Source organism: Schistocerca gregaria, chromosome 1, assembly GCF_023897955.1.
Source record: "Schistocerca gregaria isolate iqSchGreg1 chromosome 1, iqSchGreg1.2, whole genome shotgun sequence".
Lineage (NCBI taxonomy): Eukaryota > Metazoa > Arthropoda > Insecta > Orthoptera > Acrididae > Schistocerca > Schistocerca gregaria.
Genome location: NC_064920.1, coordinates 500597543 through 500612185, shown reverse-complemented (window position 1 = coordinate 500612185; position 14643 = coordinate 500597543). Strand labels below are relative to the sequence as shown.

Sequence of the window (14643 nt, the reverse complement as noted above, 5' to 3'; positions counted from 1 at the left end):
TATTGGAGTGACAAAGATAGACAGGTTAAGAAATGATAGGATCAGAGAGTTAATGAAGGTGGAACCATTACGGGAGGGGGGGGGGGGGGGAGAGAAATCAAGGCTGAGATGGTATGGATACATTAAGAGAATGGAGGAGAAGAGGGTACCAAGGAGGATACACGAGATGAAACTGGAAGGAAAGAGACCGAGAGACAAATGGCTGATAGGAGTAGAGGAATGCGTCCAGAAGAAAGGCGAAGACTGGATCAACGTGAAGATGGAGAGATGGTGGCAAGACAGAAGATGATGGAGAGGCCTATGTTCCATACAGACCCGGCCAGAGGCAGGAAACTGTCCAAGATTTATATATACATGTACTTTTCTTGTATCACTGACAAAGTGTGAATTATTTTTGAGAGAGGGATTCTAAGAGTAATTTCTGACAGTCAAAATGAAGGGGCTACTGTCTGAAAAAGACCATCAAAGAGATTAATAGTGTTACGTCAGCAGACCTTTCTTATAATTACTAAAAATTGTGGTGCAAAATCACATTATGGTAATTATATCTTCAAACTGGCTGATTTCCAAGGTTCATTTTCTTATTTCTGTTTTTGGCACTGGAATATTAGAAATCAATGCAGTATATGGCTGAAATGAATGTCCACTCTGCTCTTGTAAAGATTTCTGTTCTAATAGACTGCTGTGCAAATCTTAAGGACAGAAGTAACATTCACATGATGCCAAGTAGCATAGATTAATGAAACTTCAACCATGCATAGAAAGAACTTCTACACTGTTGTACAGAAGGTAACTAAAATAAATACACACTGAGAGGAACAGAAAAGACACTTTCATTCAAAGACAGTAACTACACAGAAGTCACTCCTATTTATGATGACTCCCTAGACATTACAAAGGTGCACCTGGACATACTACAGTATGTCTCCCCAGTGCACCCACATGTGCTTAATGGGCTTTAAGTCAGGAAACGAGCAAGCCAGTCCAATTGCCAAGTATTCTCTAGTTCCGGGAGCTGCTCCACCTGCACTGTACGATAAAGTCATTCTCTAAGATTTGGCAATCAGTATGCACATGCATGCCCTCCCCTCATCATAACACCTGGATGCATTATGTACCCTCATATGGTGAGAAGTGGAAACATTTAATGAACCCAGGAACACTGTCGAACACAATTGTTGTGGTGGTCCAGGTGTTATAGTGTGTAGAGAAATAATGTTGTGTAGGCATAGTGATCTCCATATCTTTGAATATGGTACGCTCTCCTGTCAGTTTTATTGTGACACTGTATTTCTTCCCCATATGCAACTATCCAGGGGTGCATTTGGCCCTGGCTTCATTTTTATGGATGACAGTGTACAACTGCATCAATCAGTGCAGGTAGAGCAGCTCTTGGAAGGAGAGGATATTCAGTGAATGGACTCGCCTGTCGGTTTCCCCACCTTAAATCCAATTGAGCATATGTGAGACGCAATGGGAAGATGTACTGCAGCAAGCCCATATGAACCAACAGCCGCTAGCACTTGTCAAACACACTGGTCGAGAAATGGAATTCCCTATCATTGTTTGAACTGCTCACTAATCTTGTGACCAGCATGGGTGTACGTTGCAGAGCATGTATTGCTGTCTATGGTTATCACATACCCAATTAAGAACCATGTCCCATCTTTTGTAAAGTCCACAGGACGAACATAAATCACAATGACTGTAGTGTACATGTTGTCTTAGAATAAAACTGTCATTTCTGTTAGGCTGATTGCATACCTGTTTCAGTTGTCTAGTGTACTAAACTGTAGCAACTCAGTCTATGCATGGTCCAAGTTTCATCAATCTGTGTTACTTGGCAGTGATACATCGCGCTATAGTTAGTTTTGTCCTTACATTTTGCACATCAGTGTAATTTGTGTGAGCCTTTCCTTGTTTCTTTCCAGTGGAAGAATGTTATAATTAATGTATTCAGGAAGTACCTGGTGCTTATCTGGTAAAATATGGGAAAGATGGACAAATTTTAACTCAGTTGTAACCTTTTGGCCTTCTTGTATGAAAGGAACAGATATGATACTAAAAGGTCAGACTGGAAAGACAAGCACGGCCTGAGAGATACGGATATTCTGTGAGAACATTACAATGAAGTAGTTTCTACTGCACAAGGAAGGAATGAGAACACGTAATTGCAGTTGTAAATGCTCCTCCTTAGTTTTCAGTCAGTAATCGTACTAATAACAGTTTTGAAAAGGCAAGCCTAAATTTGTTGAATTTGTCAGATGTTTTCAGTTCAGTGGTACAGCCAGATAATTGGTTGCACCTTTTCCCATGTTTTTATGGGATTTTATACGAGAATATATGACTTACCTTTCATTTTTTAAATGTATTATCATTTTCTAATTATTGAAAATACACAATTACAAATGTGGTGAATCACCAGCAGTGGAAAGTATGAAAATTTATTTTTGAAGACAAAGAGAAAGATAAGAAATGGGCTGAGAAAATGTATTATTGTATGAGAAAAAGAAAAGATTTTGAAATTATTGATCAAGATATGTGTTGCACACACGAACCTATCTTCTCTTGTTCTCTGTCCTCCCCTTTATCCCATTGAAAGGACATTAAAAAAACCTGAAACCTGTGTGTCCAACCTTTATTTTATAATTAATTTGTTTGTGTTGCCACTGTGTTCTAATTATTTGTTCCTTTAGTGGTTGGTAAGCTGATACGTAGTAAACGTTCATATTTTGACATAGTAAACACAATCAAGTCCATGTCCGAAAGGGTCATCAGTGATTTACAACAGTTAACACTGAAAGTACATGTATTATAAGTACCAACATACAAACAGAACTGAGACTTTTACGGATTTAATATGCCAAAAAAAAGAGTTGTGTACAGCTCTGGGACAGCATATTTATGTGGAGGTTCACTTATATTGCTAGTTTTACTGCTCATTGTTGGGTACAAACTGCTGAGATATTCTCTTGCTTTGGCTGACTGATACTGGTTATTTCAACTAACAATTTTTCAGCTGTAATTTCTTGGATTATTTTTTAAATCGGTCCTACCTTTGAGCTACCACTAGGCCTTGATGAAGAGCCCAATCTCATGGGTATCAGAGATGAGACTGACCCTTGCTGGATGTTAATGTTTCATGTCATCTTTGAAAGTCACATATTTCTCATTTTTGCATTAATTTCCTTACTTGTTGCCATCAATAAAACAAAAGTGTCAGTTATGAAAAGACACTCATAATACAAATACTTTAAACAGTCCAGTGCACAACAACCCATCTTTCTGCTGTTCAGCTGGAATTTTTTTATTGCAGTAATGACTAAAATGTCATCCATGCTGCTGTGTTCTGCCAAAAGATCCCTTGTTAGGCAATCAGTGTTCTTGAGTTTGCATCAAATTTTGTATAACACTGTGACATACTCCCGAATCCTCAATGCCCATCTCACCAGTCGATCCAATACGTCGTTAGGGATAATCAAACCAGCATAAAGTGTGATGAATGCACGGTCGGAACTTGTTGATGGCCCAAACAACTGCAAAGAACTCTTTCTTATTTTGTGGAGTAAGTCATCTGGGACTTCATGAGTACTCTGGAAGCATAAGCAATCATCTTTTCAGCACCTTCCTGAATTTGCAGTAGAATTGCACCCGTCACATAACTGCCAGCATCAGTGTGGAGTTCTGTCTTGGGATTCTTGTCATACAGTGCTAGGACTGGAGAAGATGTTACTATCTCCTTAAGGACGAAGAAAGATGTTTGTTGCACCTTGCTCCAGGAAAATGTCATGACTTCCTGCAACAGTTCTCGCAGGGGCAGTACCTTGGTGCAGAGTCCTTTTTGAATCACCAGTAGTACGAGCACATATGAGAGAACTTCTCACATCGCAAATGTGCCAAGTAATCAGAAAATCAGTGGTTGCTCTTACTTTCTCTGAATCGGAACTGACGCCATCATCATTTACTAGATGCCCCACAATTTTTATTTCTTTGGTGACAAAGAGGTACTTCTTGGGTTCAGGTGCAAGCCTGTAGTCTGATCACAGTTCACATGGTTGTCAAATGGCTTAGATGTTCTTTAGTTACCTTCAAAAAAAATGGCACTGCCATCCAAATAGCAAATATATATTATCTATTTAAGGTGTCAAAGCAAGTTTTCCATCATACTGTCTAAGATGTACGGAGCATTACATACTCCAAACAGCCTAACATGGAAATCGTAGAGCCCGTTAGGTGTTACGAAGTAGTCTCTTCCTGGTCACCCTGTATTTGCCAGCAGCGTGTGTGCAGGTCCACAGCTGTTATATACTTCATTCCTTTTAAGAGGTCTGGGATGTCCTCAATATGTGATAATGATTAGACATCTAGACACATTTTTTGTGATTTTATTTAGTCATCAATAGTTGATACAGAAATGCCACGTGTTGTCCTCCTCCTTCACAAGGACTACAGGAGAGGACAGAGCACACTCTGAAGATTCAGTGATGACCTGTAGCATTTTCTCCACTTCTTCCAAAATTATGTGCTGTTCAGTCAGACTACCTCTTCTCCAATCTGGATTTGAAAGTATCCAAAAATTAGTGCAGAATGGCTAATACTTGACAAAATTGTTCCTTGGTTGGGTGAGATCCTACTGGCAATCAGCAAAAGCTTCATAGTTTAACTGTACCCAAATCTCCAGATTTTAGACACTCAGGTCAGTACCAAACGGTGCATGTCAATACAGTATGAACCAAAGATCTGATTTAGTTCATACTATGTACTGTCATTTTACAGAATGTGTGTAAATGTTAATTAAAAGTAACACCATAACTATGGAGCACGTGGAAAGCGTATCTGTGAGGATGTATTGTATATAATGTCTGTGGGGAAGTTGGTAGAGCATTAGATCACTATACCAAAAGTCCTGGGTTCAAACCCAAATAATGACAACTTTTTCTCGCCGCATTGTGCATGAAAGTGTTACATGGGACATCATGTTTATAACATAGAAAAGTGCTGTTTGGAATTTACAGGAATCTCCTCTTGGCTGTCTGCTTTTGCTTTCTTTGAAAGTAGTAAACCTGTAGATTACATTTGTAGTTTTACAGGATATACAGTCAGAGCGGAAAAATAAAGAAACAGTTGCATCACGTGTGAGGAAGTGTGCTGCAATTGTTTCTTTATTCTACTGTTCTGAATATTTTATGTTTATTCTGTGAAACTACAAATGCACTAACTGCTTCATCATGAGTAGTGTCTGTTCTGTCTCACATGTCCAACAGAACACCTCACCTATCTATACAAATGTTGTCTATAGGTTTTCTACTTTCAACTAACAAAGCGAAAGCAGACTGCCAAAAGAACAGTGATGTACACTCCAAACAGGTCTTTTAACTCTTGAAAAGTCATTTTACATGACAGGAAAATGTTGGTAACTGTTTCACATGTCAACAGTAAAAAAAAAAAAAAAAAAAAAAAAAAAAAAAAAAAAAAAAAAATTAGTAAGATTAAAACACTGGACCTTATGTACAACAACATACATGCTCTACCAACTCACTCACACTGGCATCTACAATACAAACACTCACAGATAAGATTTTCCTGCCCTCCATAGTTCTGGTGTTACTTTTAATTACTGTTTATGCATGTTCTACTAGACGGCAGGATATAGCATGAACTAAATCTCTGTTTTGATTGACACACTATCGACATAAAACGTTCCGTACTGATCTGAGTGCCCGGCATCTAGAGGTTTAGGTGTGACTGTCTAGATTGACGACTAGAACTCATCTGATTGGTGACAGTATGATAACAGTGTCTTCAATGACAGACAAATGCCCAGAGTATCTTTACTGGAATAGCTTCGTCAATATGGAGCTCTCCGATTTTCTCCTGTCTATGACCTCTTATGATACCTTAAACGAAGTTTCAATTGAGAGTAACATTTCGGCTACATTTTAGTAAAATGACAAATTTGAAAGGCTGTGGATTATTACTAATAGTTATTGTTGCAATACATTTTTCTATCAATTGGACATATTTCCCATTTGCAATCTTCAGCACAGTCACTTTCATTCCATGGAACATAATCTTGCATACAGTGGAATGTCGATTAACCAAATTTCAAGGGACCAAAAAGTAGCCAGTGTGGTTTAATGAAGTCTGAACTAATGAGGTTTATACAACTGTTGAGTTCTTTCTTCTCTTGTTATGTGTACCAACAAATGAGAGTGCTCTATTTTTCAAGACCTCTAAGAAAAATAACTACACTGTATATGTACAACAATATTTCTGGGATTTGTTTCCCCCAAGCAGTACGATTACATACATATTGGGAACAATATTGTACACATTGAATTAATGCATCATTGTACCCAATGAATTAATGCTACAAAAAATACAACAAATGATAACTCTTAAGACACACCTTAATGCAATGTTCTTTAACATGCTAAATAAAATTTTAATCAGAACATGTTTTAGTTCATAACAATTCTTATCTATTACACGTTTTCCTTCCGTACTTACACAAATGCAACTCACACACACAAATGACTGCAGTCTCAAGCAACTGTAGCCACACTAGTCGCCTGAGACTGCAGTTATGTATGTGCGAGTTGGGTGGGTGCGCGCGCGCTCGGGTGCATGTGTGTGTGTGTTTTCGACAAAGGCATTACAGGCCTAAAGTTCTATTTGGTGACAGTCTTTTTGTTGTGCCTACCTGCGACTCAGCATCTCCACTATATGGTGAGCAGCAACTTTCCTTTCATAAAGTGTTACATTCCATCCTGGATTTTGCATTGTTTGAAAAAGTTGGTATTGTTTATCATACGATTTTTAGTTTTCAGGCTGTTAACAAAAGGTCAGTGTGGGTTTTTACCTAACTGAATCATCACTTACCAACTGTTCTTGCAAAATGCATTAACTGTTGTCATTAATAATGGTCTGCTTATATCACTTCTGAGGAGCATATTTATACATATGCTTAACATTATTTTTACAGGTATCCTGGTCAGTTGGCCTGAAAGATACTATTATGGAAAAAGCAATTATTTTCCCAATAATAATGATTTGCTATTGCTTATCTCACTTGGTTTTTCTATTATATTTGATAAAGATCCTACATTTCATATTAAGGACTATTTTCTGTGGAAGTTTAGTGAAGAAAGAGTACCCATTACATAATATTCAGCAGTAGGATACTATGTAAAGATCATAGCTCATCTTGCAGACATCTCTTCAAAGATTCTGGAATTCTTAACACTTCTAGCAGCTACTCTTAATATATTACTGATTCTTTCTGCTTCCCTGACGATTCTCCTTCACAGTATGTCTATAAAAGATTTTATGTCTCATCTCAAAACCTTCTGTTCTCTTCTTGCCTGGAGTATCATCTGTGTTTCAGTTCCGTACAAGGCTACACATCAGACCAACATGTTAAGAAAAACCTTCCTGATATTTAATTTATATTTGATATTAACAATTTTCTCTTTTTGAGAAATACTTTTCTTGCTAATTCCAGTTTGTGTTTTATATTCTCTCTACTTTGACCATCATCAGTTATTTTGCTGCCTGATGATGGCTGAAATAGGGTGGTCTACATGGCATCATTAATGAAACTTTTAAAAGATACTTTACTGTCTTCATGGCTACCTTGACTCATTCCACACCTCCTTCGAGATGGTATCTACAAAATGTGATGATCATATGAATGGATAAACTAGTATAACGTGTGGTTTCAATTCTCTATTATGTTGTACCCCGTAGTACAGTGATTTCCTGTTTCCACTAGAGAACAATAATCAGTTCCTCAGGGTAAATTACCCTTGCAAACATATTGTTCATTAATGTCATGAGTTCTGAGTTTCTTTAATAACAATAAAGGTCATATGCTTGTGGATGATGATGAAATCTTATATAAGGAACAGCAGAGCAGCGCTGTGTATTAGAAACAGATAAAACTTGTCATTTTGAACATATGAAACTAGGACTAAATACTTAGTAAAAGAGACTGAAGCCCTGGATGTAAAGGTTAATTGAATCCTTTATCACATGAATGTCATTTCCTGCTGAGTGATTAAGTGTAATGTTTTGTCTTAATGTTTTCCTCAGGTTCCTACAAGCTATTTACTAACACAGAAGAGCAAATTAAATAGTAATAAACAATTTTTCCTTTTGTCATTTCTGTTCTTTAACAGAGGAAACCAGCGAATAACAACACATTGTCTAGTGTAAGCTTATGCAAGCAGGATAATGTTGCTACCACATTATGACATCATTATAAATCTACTTGCTTTTAGTGTAGTGTGGCTGTAATATTCTGTATAATTGCAGAATGTGGTGGTTTTCTAAACAATGAAGGATCTGCACTTTATACTCTCCAGAGTGCTTGTAATCATAGCTGCACACCTAATGCACAACCAACATTCCCATACAGCAATTTTGAATTGGCAATGTGTGCCCTGGAAGATATTGCTCCAGGTGAAGAAATATGTGTTAGTTATTTGGAAGAATGTGTGCTGGACAGGAGCAGGCACACCAGACATCGTATTCTCAGGTAAATTAACATGTTTTCTATGTGGTAACAGAGATTGTGATAACGAAAAGAGCTTCATCCCAGAGTCAACTGCTATACTCTTAATAGTTTGTTTTTATGGTATGACTTTGTGTGATAAAACTTAACTTTGTCTCATTTAGGACCAAGCACAATCAATAAACGATGATTGGTGTAGTATTTTTCTATGAAGACATAGTATTTCACATCTGGTTTTACTTGTATAATTTTCTGTACCCCAATGGTTCAGTGGTGCCAATGAGGATATGTAGCTGAATGATATGCCATGACTGATTAACACACATTTTATTATAATATCGATGAATGACTTGGTGATTGCTGTTATTGTCACCAGTAGACTCGATCAACATGCGAGTGTTACAGAGGTGCTTTCTGAACTCTAGTGGGAACTCCTGGAGGTGAAAACAACGGTCTTTTCATGGAATGCTATTGAGAAAATTTAGAGAAATGGCATTTGAAGCAGACTGCAGAAGAATGATTCTCCTACCATCAATGTACACTTCACATAAGGACCACAAAGATAAGAAAATTTGGAACTTGTACAGAGACAGTCTTTTCTTCACCCTCAGTCTATTGGGAAGTGGAACAGGAAAGAAAATGACTAATTAGTGGTACAAGATTTCCTCCACCGCCCACAATACAGCTGCTTTCAGAGTATGCAAGCAGACGTAGAATGTCTTTGACAAGGCCCAACTGATTCCTTCCTCTACCCTCATCAAAAATGAACTCACTCTTGATATGTTGAAACAACTAAAATATAATCTTTTCTTAAGTTATTCTGTGGGCTCACATCAAATAATGGTTCAGTGCTAGTGTTAATTTCTGAAACCTTGCACATACAATCCAGAAAAAAAGCAATGGCAAAAAGTTTGGATGATTTTATTAACACCCACTACTTTATAAACTGTGGCAGAATTCTGATAGATGGAAAAATTGTTTCACATCAGGCTACCATACTCCCCATAAACAAAATAAATGCCCAACAGCAGGAAAGTTGTGCATATTAGGCAGTGCAGAATTACTGTTTTGTTTGAATCAATGAAGTTTGCAGTAGGATGAGAATTGTCACTATTGTGCTTGAAAAATTTTACTTGCCATTATTTTTGTCTCACCAATGTTATGTGAACAGCTGTATTTCATTCTTGTCTACCGGCAAGTATTAATGCCCATAAGAAAATCACACTATAACAAAAATTGAAGTGTAGTAAAGGATCAGTAAGTCATTCAATTTTGTGTGTTACATTTACGACTTACCTACTCAGCTGAAGAAAGAGTTTAAGAAATACTACAACAAAGGAAGATTTTTTTTTTGGGGGTGAATCATGAGATTATAGCACCTAGTTAGGGTCTGAAAAAAGATAAGTAAGTCAGCTTCATTCTCAGCACATGCAACAGAATTAACATAAGACTTCTAGCATAGGTAATTAAACTAGCAACTGAAGGGAAATAGTGTGTTCTTTTAGTGATCAGAAAATAGCCTCTGGTACAATCTTTTGATTTATATTAATTTAGAAGCACCATCTGAAGTTAAATTAGTTTATAGTATGAAGTAAGGAAGGTGGAAAGAATTCATGAACTACAGCAATTGGAAGGTAGACTTCTGGCTGAGGAACACAATGAGATTGGCAAAGAATAACATAATTAGAACTGTAATTATTAATATAGTAGCAACAAACTAAGTTATTTACTTAAAACACCATTGCGGCATAATTGTTATATCAGAACTAGTTAGCACCCACTGCTTCACTCACATTGACTGTATGGCCTGCAGAGATTTTCTTGTTTTTATTTAATCGAATTTTTATGTTGTTCCACTAATTGCAACACCTTCTAAGCTTTTCATTGTAATAAAGACCATATAAGCATGGCCTTTTCTGAATGTATTTCTGACCAAAAAGCGATTATGGCTGCTGGAGTCCAAAGTTTTTGTTAGTAATGCTTTTTGCATTCTTGTGGAGATATTTCCATAGCAACTTTCATTCCCTAACAAATATTTCTTTGTATCTAACTGAGAAGTGAAATACCAATTTTCATACATTTAGCTTCAAATTCTTTTTAATGTAACAAAATATTTTCTTAATAGGTTTCCTTTCCTATGGCACTCCCTTATGGGTTGATTCCAGAAACAATGAAATAAACAATCCTTTTTTTTATTATTTCTAATCAAGAAGTCAAATGTCAATTGCCATAGATGCAACCTTAAAAACCTTCAGTAGTTGTTTAGTAATTATTTATTTTCAAAGAAGCTTTCACCCACTATTTTACCTCCCTAGTGGTTGAATTTCCAAAAATGCTGAAACACTTTTGCCAAATGGGCAACCAAATCGAAGTTTTCATAGTTCTAGCTTCAAAATTTTCTTAGTAGGAATGTACTTTAAAAAAGCCTTTCACCCCAATTTCACCCCCCTTAAGAGTGGAATTTTCAGACAGTCCCTTCTTAAACAATGCCTACAGTATAAGATCCACACACTCTCCAAACTTCCAAGTTTCTATACTTAGCAGTTTGGGCTTGGTGACCCTAGGTTGAATTTCAACAGACAGTGAAACACGTATGTCATCATCTCTAACAGAGAAACCAAACACTGCTTTCAAAGATTGAGTTTTAAAATACCTCCGCAATGAAATATTTTCATAAATATTTCACCCCCCTTAGGGGTTGAAATTCTAACAACTGTTACGTGTATGTTTTATTTCTAACAGGGAGCAAATATACAAATTTTCATAGATTCTGCTTAAAAATGTTTGGACAATGAAATATTTCCATAAAAACTTTCCTCCCCATTTCACCCCCATAGGAGTTGAATTTCCAAAAACAGGGAAACATATTTTTTTATTTCTAACTGAGAAGCCAAATTCAAATTTTCATAAATTTAGCTTTAAAAATGCTTTCATAATAAATATTTTCATAAAAAATCTCATTCCCTTTTTCACCCCTTAGGGGTTCAATTCCAAAAACAATGAAACACCTATTTTTTTATATTTTTAACCGAGCATTCAAATACCTATGTTCACATACCTTTAAAAATATGTTAATAGTTCTTTAATAATTATATATATATTTAAAAAAAAAAACTTTCACCCAATTTTTTTTCTGACGAAGAAGATAAATACCACCAATTTTCATAGTTCTAGCTTCAAAACTGCCTCATAGTGAAATTTTTCCAAAAATAACCTTTTATCTCCTATTTAACCCCTTAGAGTTGGATTTTTGAAAAATCGCTTCTTAAATGACACAGTAAAAGATCCACACCTTCTCCAAATTTTAAGTTTCTCTCCTTAGCAATTTGGGCTGGGTGCCGATCAGTCAGTCAGGACATTGCCTTTTATATCTAGAGATTAATTCCTGCATGTTGCTACTAATAGCAGTTAATGAGTGATACAGAATTATCCATTGTGTTGCAAAATTTGTTGTTCTGTAAATGGTGATTAATATCTAAATATAAGAAGGAAGAGTTGCATATCAGAGGGGAAGAGTGTGACACTGAAACTGAGAACCAGCAACTTTAGCTAAAGAATTACAGCACTAGAACACTCAAAATATTATAAAAGATAATGAAAGGAGGAAACTCTCAAGAAAACTAAAATATTTAAAATTTGTGTAGGCTATGGTTAGAGCAATGAAGTATTTATAGAAAAACATTTTTATTTGCCAATCAACTGTATAAATTATATTAATTCAACTGGTTTTGGTGTTTTCAACCATACTTCATATACACAGACAAGAACGAAAAAAAATGAAAGTCCTACTTCTGAAAATCAACTGGCAAAATGCAACGCTATCAGGTTTTGATAAACTCATACAAAACTTAGATAAGTTACACTTGCACACCTGAATGGTTAACAGGCCTATGTAGCAACAACTGTCATATGATTGTGCTGCATTTACTTTTTGCCAATACTGTATTTGGTGAATATAAGTATCCTGTGTGAAAAATATGCGTTTCTAAACCAACAGGTGCTATAATTTTGTAAGTAGGCCCTACTGCATATTACGGTGATGTTCACGGATACAATTTTAATTGGACTTCAGTATTTGAAGTAACACTGTGGAAAAATAAAAAAATAGCCATTTTGCACCGGTGGACATATCAGTGTAACTGAGTAGCAAAATTGTGTGTGATAAGATGCATAATACAAAACATTTTATTTGTTAGAAAGTGGTCTTTTCTCTCCAAAGAATACTTACAAGCTTCCATTCAGAACATAGGGACATAGATACGGTATTCAGCTAACTCTGAAGAATGCATACTGTCTTTGTGGGTTTTATCTATGACTTCCATTTATATGTGCAATGAAAACAACATTATGAAGGAAAATAACCACTCGTCATGTAGAGGAAGCATTGAGTAACAAGTCATAAGAATAATGAAGTTTGATTATTAAAGTGAAATGAAACAGGAAATATATTCCAGGAGATTATATTGTATGATACTTGACAGTATGAAAATGTTACAGTTTGTAGGTTGAATTATAAGAGCCTCTTGTGACAATTGTACCTCTTTAGTAGCTTTATTATCTACAGTACGTTTTTGATATATTTGTGAGTCTGCAGCATAATTGTACATGTTAGCTACATTGAAAAGAATGTAATGAATTTCTAGGAGTGATGAAATCGTACTGTTGGCAACACTCCCATTAAAATCCTAGATTAATTTCACATAAATGGTGATGCCCTAGTACATAATTGCTAGGATATGTACTTTAAGTGTATCATGGTTATTGGCAACTTCTTCAATCTTACTTTTCCGGTCCCTCAACTTTTATGCCATATCCAAAATACAGTATTATTATACTAAAAACTTATGATTCAAAGACGGTAAATAGTGGGTCCCTAAATGTCTTTTTTAGTAAGTATCATACAAAACATTTTAGTCGTGTACTGGGGCAAATTTTAGAACCAATTACCTATATCTATTTTATGTGTTATTGATCACTGCTAAGGGGATTGAGCAAAAAAAATCTCTAAAAGTTTTTATTTATACCTGAATTGACAGCCCAAGATATTAATGTTGCAGGATATACCATCACTAAGCAATCTACATGCTAGTTCAGAATCTGAGATAAACAATAACTTCTCTTTTTATACAGGGAACATTATCTATTTATCTGCTATTGCAGTAAATGTGAGGCACAAGCTAATGATCCTGATCTTACAAGTGATGATGAAGAGGAGGAAGAAGAAGAAGAGGAAGAGGAAGAAGAGGAGGAGGAGGAGCAGGAGGAGGCCGCAGAGGAACGTATAAATTGTGAAAATGAGTCTGATTAATTTACTATTTTGTACAAGTTCATATCATAAAGAATGCATATATATATTTCATTGAAGAACATATATATTCATTAAAGTGTCACTCAGATACAAAGAATCTATGAAATACAATGTAGCAGTTATTGTATTGAAACTATTATTTTATACGTGTTAAAGTTAAACCTGAAATATTTGTATACATTTTATTGTAGCAACACATGAATTTACCTGAATGTAAACTATATCAGATTAAAATAAATAAATTATATATGTCTATATTAAATGCACAGTGTAATTGATTTATTTTTTAATCATTCTATACTATGTTTGAGAATGTCAGTTCCAGTGTTTCGTGTGTTGACAAGTGCCTTTAACTGATCTATAAATCGACATGTCCACAGAGTTAAATGAGCCATGACTGACCAAAATGGGACCACTTGAAGAATGTAGAACGATCTTTATGTGACAAAAACATCCTTAAAATGTGTGCATCACCATGTAACACAGTTTCAAAAGACTTCTGCAAGAGTAAACGTTGCTTCCGAGTTACTGTTATTTGGGTGTCTCATGAAAGTACTTTTCCAAATGCATCAAAACACCAGAAATGTTATTGTAGCAAAAATGGTCTTTTACAGTGATATTACAGCTTCTTTTGTCTAACAACCATACATCTTATAGAAATTGGTGTGTGTTTCACACCAACACCTAAATGACTGGACCTATTTCAACCAAACTTGGTACAATGAAAGTGCTCCCAACAAATGTAAAGCAGCATGGGATATCATCAACCAACATAATTCACAAACCATACACAAGATGCAATGCTGGTCCCAGAAGAAGT

At 35.7% G+C, this 14643-nt stretch overlaps 1 protein-coding gene across 2 annotated transcripts in view; it reads left to right on the top strand.

The window, feature by feature from the left end:
* The window catches only part of LOC126354031 (histone-lysine N-trimethyltransferase SMYD5), an 84439-nt gene extending 70354 nt beyond the window's left edge, over positions 1-14085 (top strand). For both annotated transcript variants that reach the window (XM_050003377.1, XM_050003368.1), the window contains exons 9-10: positions 8317-8539; positions 13646-14085. In XM_050003377.1, coding sequence (XP_049859334.1) covers positions 8317-8539; positions 13646-13823 — 401 coding nt within the window. In that variant the 3' untranslated portion in view covers positions 13824-14085. The remainder of the gene's footprint in view (positions 1-8316; positions 8540-13645) is intronic.
* Positions 14086-14643: the final 558 nt, after the last annotated feature.